The 7,699-nt window shown below is 39.6% G+C and overlaps 1 protein-coding gene across 1 annotated transcript; it reads left to right on the top strand.

The window, feature by feature from the left end:
• The first annotated feature begins 6,012 nt into the window (after nucleotides 1–6,012).
• LOC104998288 (olfactory receptor 8S1-like) lies at nucleotides 6,013–6,948 on the top strand. The gene has a single exon (XM_010853373.1). It carries the CDS (start codon nucleotides 6,013–6,015, stop codon nucleotides 6,946–6,948), a length of 936 nt encoding a protein of 311 aa, XP_010851675.1.
• Nucleotides 6,949–7,699: the final 751 nt, after the last annotated feature.

Here is a 7,699-nt window from a genome sequence, read left to right as displayed (position 1 = left end):
GTGGAGGAACAGAGGAAAAGAAAAACCACCAGACACACAAGGCTTCTCACCCAAGAATTTCCAAAAAGATTTCAAAGTCAAGACAAAAGGCCAATATCTGAGGGAATCTCCTGTGGTTCTTACAAAGTGCAACTTCCCTAATTAATTCACATAATTTGGGCTTCAGGCTCTAACTCTAGGGAATAAAGGGCATTGGTCCACCTTTCTCTTAATTCTCCAGCTCAGTCCACCAATAAACTAACTGCTTGAGCTGTACCTGCTTTTCTGAGAGTTTAAAGCTGAGATTCACTCTCTTGCCTCTTAGGTAGGTCAACAGTATTTATAATCACAGAGGAAACTAAATGAGATTCCCTGGAGCTGGGCCTGAGACCATCTGAGAGTGACCTCTCACCAAATTCTACTTACTGAGGACTCGAGAATCTTTTCACTGTGGCCAATGGAGAAGCTGATGACAAAGACTCCAGGACTGTCCAGATCTAGAATATTCTGTCTTCCTGTCCTCACTGTGACTCTCAACTGGAAAAATAAGAGTTGTTGTTTTCCTAGAGTTATTTTTATGGAAGTATTGGTTCTTACAACCCCAGTTAAGTTCCACTACCAGGAAATGGCAATGTTACAAAACGTCTTCTGTGGCAGGACAGTACAGGAGTGTGGTAATATTTTCTATGAGTTTTCAGAAAGTGTTCCCCAAATGTGTTCCAGGCACTTCAAAGTTTTATTAACATCTCTTTGACAGACCTTCTCTGTCTGAATCTCTAAGACATTCCTTTACACTTTCTCACTTCACTTTCCACTTAATAGAAAGTAAACCTTTGCATTTCAAAACTCCCTAAACTGTATATTTCTTCTTATGTTCTAGTGGGATTTTGTCCTCAAGTTCTCTGACTAGATGATGAGAAGGTCCATATTTACTCAGTGAATAACATTAATCACTGGGAAAGAGGACTCCTTGAATTTTGGCAGAAGATACTTGTACCCTAAAGTATGCCTCCTTTTCCCATGTCCTTAATTCTATAATGTGCACAGAATTCATTTTTCTGTTATTATTACCCATTCCCAGTCTAATCTCTCATCCATGCTAAAATAATTGAAGAACAGCAGGAGACCTATTTATAAGATTTCATTCTGGTCGCCAGGACCCTCCTATAAGAACTAAACCATTTCAGCTTCCTCTCCTTGCTTAACTGTTCATTAATTCATTTAGTATCTCAACATTCTCTGAATAAGTATACCAAGACAACTATCAGACATCTATTGAACTGTCTCATATTCTGATTATTGAGCCTTAACTACTTGTCACATTAGAAAGCACTGATGGTCTCACTAGACCTAAAGTTTTGATACTTGATAACTGTCTCAATGTGCTAGTCTTTCCAAAATTGCTTGATTTTACTTAGACACATATATACTCCATTAAAAGCAATCTCTGATGTTGAAACTTCATAGAAAGGAAGATGGTGATTTTTTTTAGGATGATACTTGAATTCAGGTCTATTATTTCACTTTATACAGTCTTATAGCTCAGCTGGTAAAGAATCCGCCAGCAATACAGGAGACCCTGGTTCCATTTCTTGGTCAGGAAGATTCCCTGGAGAAGAGATAGGCTACCCACTCCAGTATTCTTGGGCTTCTCTGGTGGCTCGACTGGTAGAGAATCTGCCCATAATGCCGGAGACCTGGATTCAATCCCTGAGTTGGGAAGATCCCTTGGAGAAGGGAAGATCTACCCACTCCAGTATTCTGGACTAGAGAATTCCATGGACTCTATATCCATGGGGTTGCAAAGAGTTGGACACGACTGAGAAAGTTTCACTTTCATTTCACTTTCCTTAAGATGGTTTCTGGTGTGGGTGGGGAGTATGGGATGATGAATTCCTGTTTTTATTTTGAGTGTTCAAGGAAAATTGGTAAGGTAAACAGTTTGGGGGGATCCCTTGGGCTTCTCTTTTCTAGCTCTGCCTTCTCCGGAATTATCTCATGACCTCCCTATACTCACACCCATTTTTAGATCTGGAACTACTCACTCAAACTTTGGGCTGAATTAAATTCACTGTGTTTCTTCTTGGAGGTAAGTGAGAAGATCTTGATATTAATAACTTGCCATTTCTTTAAAAATTAACATGTAGATGTTGTCCGTCCTTAAAAGAAGGTTAGTAAAGAGTTTTGTGCTTGGGGCCTGGAGTGAGATGGGTCATGAATTTACATAATGTAGCTGTCTCACTGATAAACTGTGGTACTTCCACTTTAGGATAGAAGTTCTCAGGTTTTGGATCCATAATCAAAACTTATTTAAAATTCTCTGAAGAATCTAGAGTGTTTTCAAGCTAGGGCTTGGTCCTTATGGTCAAATCTATATTACAAAGTAAATGGGGAAGAATTGGACCAGCTTCTATGATGAATTTTTATACTTAATCCTAAATTCTTAAATTTTCACATTCTTGAAAAGGATGACTTTTGTTCACTGTATTATTTTGTTTGTACAAAATCCAGAGAAGTTCTTTACTTTCAAAAGTATTTTTACAAACTCAGATAAAACTGACTTTTACAGGTTCTTCATTGATGAATCGTCATTATTTTGGGTCAACTCCTTGGATAACAGATCACATGCTGGACAAAACTCATAGGTGATTCAGATATACATATTCTAAATAAGGGCCCAGATTTTGGGAGTTATATGAGTCCTTGATAGGCACAGTAACAGGGATAGGGTAGTATGCAATAGCAAGTTCAAGGACTGGGAAATTTACCTTCTGAGCAGGATCATACCTTTTATTGCAAGTCACAAAAAAGATACCAAAATTAGATTTGTCTGGTAGACACCAAAGCTAGAGATCCCAGGAATGATTCAGAGTTCAAGAGGTAGAGTTACTCTAATAGACAGCAAAGCAGACATGAGAGCCCCAGTAAAGACTGAATCTGAACATACAACTACATATCAGGATTCTATCTGACGATGAGAAAAAAGGCTAGAAGGATTGATCACCTTGAATAATGGAGAATAGTCTCTCAGGTAGGTGCATTCATACAGCAATTTAACAAGATTTACAAAAAAAAAAAAAAGAAAGAAAATGGTAATAGGATCATATATATTGGTTATTACCTTAAATGTAAATAGATTAAATGCACCAAGCAAAAGACACAGACTGACTGGGTGAATACAAAAACATACATGCAGACTTGTCTTCAACTGCATGTATAACACAGTACCTTAGAGTGAACAGACTCAAAACTACTTATTAAATAACATGAATGGAGGGCTTCCTTAATATCTCAGTTGGTAAAGAACCCACCTTCAATGCAGGAGACCCTGGTTCAATTCCTGGGTTGGGAAGATCCACTGGAGAAGGAAACAGCTACCCACTTCAGTTCTGGCCTGGAGAATTCCATGGACTGTATAGTCCACAGGGTTGCAAAGAGTCGGACACGACTGAGTGACTTTCACTTTTGATGGATGGATGGATGGATAGATAAATGGATGTTGCATGTTAAGCAAAGCGTAATGTGATCCCTCTGAAGTAGGGGTCTGTGGGTGTTGATGATTTCAGAAAGAGCTAAGCTCTTTGTCAGTCTATTATAGCAAAAGGAGATGAGAAATCTACCTCCTCCCTTTCTCTCCTAATTTCAGCCTCCCTTAACTCCTTTAACTCATTTCACAGGTAATTTAGGCTTAAATTATCTAACTTGTCTAGATCCCCACATTGATTAGTTCTTTGAACTACAACTTGAACATCTGGGCTTGGAAATAATCACCAAGAGTTTTTGCTACATAATCTGTCCAGTTTTCTTAATTTTTGTCTTTATTTAACAATAATTGATTGCAGGTTCATTACATTTTGATCTGTGTGTGTGTGTGTGTGTGTGTGTGACTATAGGCATAGAAACTAACAGCCCAATTCCTGCCCTGTCATTGTAGAAACTGCACTCTCATTGTAGAGACAAAAATGACACACATATCACTCAGTGATGAAGATTTTAATACAGATGATGGAAAAACTTACAGTGTGTTGATGAATTGTTATATATCAAAGGGAAACAGACAAGGTTTTAAGTCCCTGGACTAGAAAGAGGTAAATTAGAATCTTGAATTTGCTTATTTATCTTTATTTTCCTCATTTGAAAAATGAGGAATTAGGGGGTTAATAATTATTTCCACAGAGGTTTAAGTGAGAAATGAGCAGGAACTGATCAAAGAAGAACTCATGGAACAAGTGCACCACAAAATATATCAGCTTGAACCAAGTCAGAGAGAAAAAGGAAGGTTCACAGGGTGATCAGAAACAAGCAAAGCTATCTGACCTCAGCAGTGGGGCATCAAGAGAATCCATAGGTCATTAATGCTTTGAAATGCAACTAAAGAGTTTGGCCTGTTCTCTAAGTAAGTGGTATAGAAGAAAAGCCTTTGCTTAACAACCAAATGAAGCAGATTTAAATCCTTGCTGTTGAAAGAACTAATCAGTGTGGGGATCTAGACAAGTTAGATAATATTGGGACTTAAATTTTCTCACCTGTGAAATGAGTTCACTCTCTTCTCTCACCATCCATCATACACACACAAACGTAATACATACACACAAACACACACCCCACAGTAGAAAACATGTGAAAGTCATTTGTATAAGATAAACTGCTACCCAAACTCAACATGCTATTAATACCACTAATCAGTTAATGAACCTGTTTTAAATGGGCAGTAAAGACCAGGTAATAAAGGTGACTGGAGATCTGCACCTCTCCTGGATGTTTGTTGGAATCCCTAAAAGATGATGAGGAAAGCTGTGGAATACAAGGGCTCAGACGAAGAAGATGGCATAATATAGTCATAAAGGCAGTTCTCTGGTAGGCCTGTAGAGTGGATGATATCCTCACATTTCATCCTATTGGGAAAAATCTTGTGGGGCAGGTTCAGAGTTCACAGATGGCCCAGCAGAAAGCCAGGGAAAACAACTCCATAGAACCACTGAAGGCAGATATGAGGGCTCAGAAAATGAAGATCAGACCAGAGAAGAAGGAATATACAATTGTCTCTTGAACATCACAGGAGTTAGGGGCAGCAACCACCCTCACACCTTCCCACAAGTTGAAAACCTGAGTAATGTGATCTCTGCCTCAAAAATCAATGACATTGAGCTAGGTCAAAGATATCTCTTGGTAAATGTCACATTGCACTTGAAAATAAGTGCATTATTTTTAAATATCTTTTGATATTGATCTCTAACCTAATTCTACAGTGATAATAGAATAGACTCTGTATGATTTCAATACCTTTAGATCTCAAATTTTTGCACCTAAAGTTTTGTCCCTGGATATGTTCCAGTGTATCCTAGTTTGTAGTCTATGAGAACTTGAATAGAATTTGTATCCTACTGCTATGTGAAAATTATGGGCTTCCCTGGTGGCTCAGACAGTAAAGAATCTGCCCACAATTCAGGAGACCTGGGTTTGATCCCCTGGTTGGGGAAAATTGTATAAATTTTAATTATGTTGAATTGGTTCACAGTGCTTTTCAGGTCTACTATATCCTTCTACTTCTCTGTATTCATTCTATTAGGTTTTGAGAGTTTGATATTGAAACTCCAACTAAAAATCTTATCTATTTTTTTAAAAATTGTAATATATAGTGAAACTATATGTAACTTTGTTCAGTATTTTCCAAGTCTCCTGTAAACGTGTTATCATATTTTCATAATTTAAAAAAATGACATTGATAAATGGTATACAATGGCAGGAGCCTAAAACAGTTAAATTAGAACTCAAGACTAGCTCTTTTGATTCCACATATTGTGATCTCTAATCTAACATAAATCTTTTCTTCATACTTAGTTAAAGATCTGTAAAATGAAAACGTAAGTTCTATATTTAAAAATATAAATGGACTGCCATGATTCATACCCATGCTGTTCAAGGATCGACTCCGTAAGGAAAGAGAACAGAACAATGCCTTCTGGAAACTGCTGTAGAAAGAAGAAATTTCAGTCCTGCTCCTAATTTTTCTCTAAAGAACAGTGACCATAAATGGCCACAGGGAATCACAGCAGCATTAAGGAGTTCATCCTCCTCGGGCTGTCTGCCGACACCCACATCCAGGCTCTGCTCTTTGTCCTATTCCTGATGATTTACCTTCTGACTCTTCTGGGGAACCTGCTGATAATACTTGTGACCCATACAGATTCTACCCTCCATACACCCATGTACTTCTTCTTGAGCCATCTCTCCTTCCAAGACCTCTTCTATTCTTCAGTCACTGTACCCAAGATGCTTGAGAACCTCCTGTCTCAGAGGAAAGTCATCTCAGTAGAGGGATGCATGGCTCAGGTCTTCTTTGTGTTTGCCACCACCGGGATTGAGGCTTGCCTGCTCTCAGTGATGGCCTATGACCGCTATGCTGCCATCTGCCACCCTCTGCTCTACAGACAGGTGATGAGGAAACAGCTGTGTGTGAGGTTGGTGTGGGGCTCCTGGGTCGTGGCCTTTCTGGATGCACTCATCAACATTCTCCTGGCTTTGGATTTGGACTTCTGCGAGGTTCAAACCATCCACCACTACTCCTGTGAGTTGCCTTCCCTCTTTCCCCTCTCCTGCTCTGATATCTCCACCAATGCCGCAATGCTGCTCTCCTCTGCCCTCCTGCATGCCATTGGGACCTGCCTCCTGATCTTCTTCTCTTACACTCGCATTGTCTCCACCATCCTGAGCATTAGCTCCACCACAGGCAGAAGCAAGGCCTTCTCCACCTGCTCCTCCCACCTCACTGCAGTGATCCTGTTCTATGGCTCAGCCATTCTTCGTTATCTCATGCCAACCTCAGGTTCGCCTCTGGAGTTGATCCTCTCCATACAGTACAGTGTAATCACCCCCCTGGTGAATCCTCTCATCTACAGCTTGAAGAACAAAGAGGTGAAAGCAGCTCTGAGAAGAACGATTCTAAAATATTTACAATGTCTCAGATAGCATGGAAGAGATAGACCATGAAGGGAGTGCAGAAGAGAACTGCAGCAAGAAATCTAAAGATTAACATTAAGAAGTTCCTGATTTCCTATTGTCACATGTAGCACTGTGCATTGCTGATTCTCCCTTCTTAAAATTATCAAGGTAAAGTGTAGGTGTTACTTTCCTTGACATGGCTCAGAATCAATCCTACTCAAAGACAGAACATATGTCTGAGAAAAACCTGTTTCCTAGATTTAGTTAATGACAAGTCCCTTTATGAGTCACATTTTTGAAAATCATTCAAATTAGGATAAACCCTGAAATATTTTTTGTTCTCAATTTTGTGTTTGAATTGATGTGTCTGGGGTGAAGTTTTTTGCTAGGAATAAAAAATCCTGAACCTCTGAAAAAAGGAAAAACATAGACTTGGGCTTTATGGGGTGGAGCACAAGCCCATTATGGGGTAGTGCCTCCAGAGACAGGCATAAGTAGATAAATATGATCAACAGATGGGAGTTGCAATTTGCCAGGTATGCTCGGTGCAGGCTCATTCAGTCATGTCCCATTCTCTGCAACCCTATGGAGTATAGCCCACCAGGTTCCTCTGTCCGTGGGACTTTCCAGGCAAGAATACTGGAGTGGGTTGCCATTTCCTCCTCCAAAGCATCTTCCCAGACCCAAGTTTCAAACCCCAGTCTCCTGTGTCACCTGAACTGCAGCAGATTCTTTACCACCGAGCCACCAGGGAAGGTATACTTGTTCTCTATTGCAG

Source organism: Bison bison, unplaced genomic scaffold, assembly GCF_000754665.1.
Source record: "Bison bison bison isolate TAMUID 2011002044 unplaced genomic scaffold, Bison_UMD1.0 scf7180017853138, whole genome shotgun sequence".
Taxonomy (NCBI): domain Eukaryota; kingdom Metazoa; phylum Chordata; class Mammalia; order Artiodactyla; family Bovidae; genus Bison; species Bison bison.
Note: the sequence above shows the minus strand (reverse complement) of the source record. Positions and strands in the feature narration are given on the sequence as shown.

Excerpts from the sequence above, each read along its gene's own strand:
- LOC104998288 (XM_010853373.1), top strand. The coding sequence starts at position 6,013 with ATGGCCACAGGGAATCACAGCAGCATTAAGGAGTTCATCCTCCTCGGG.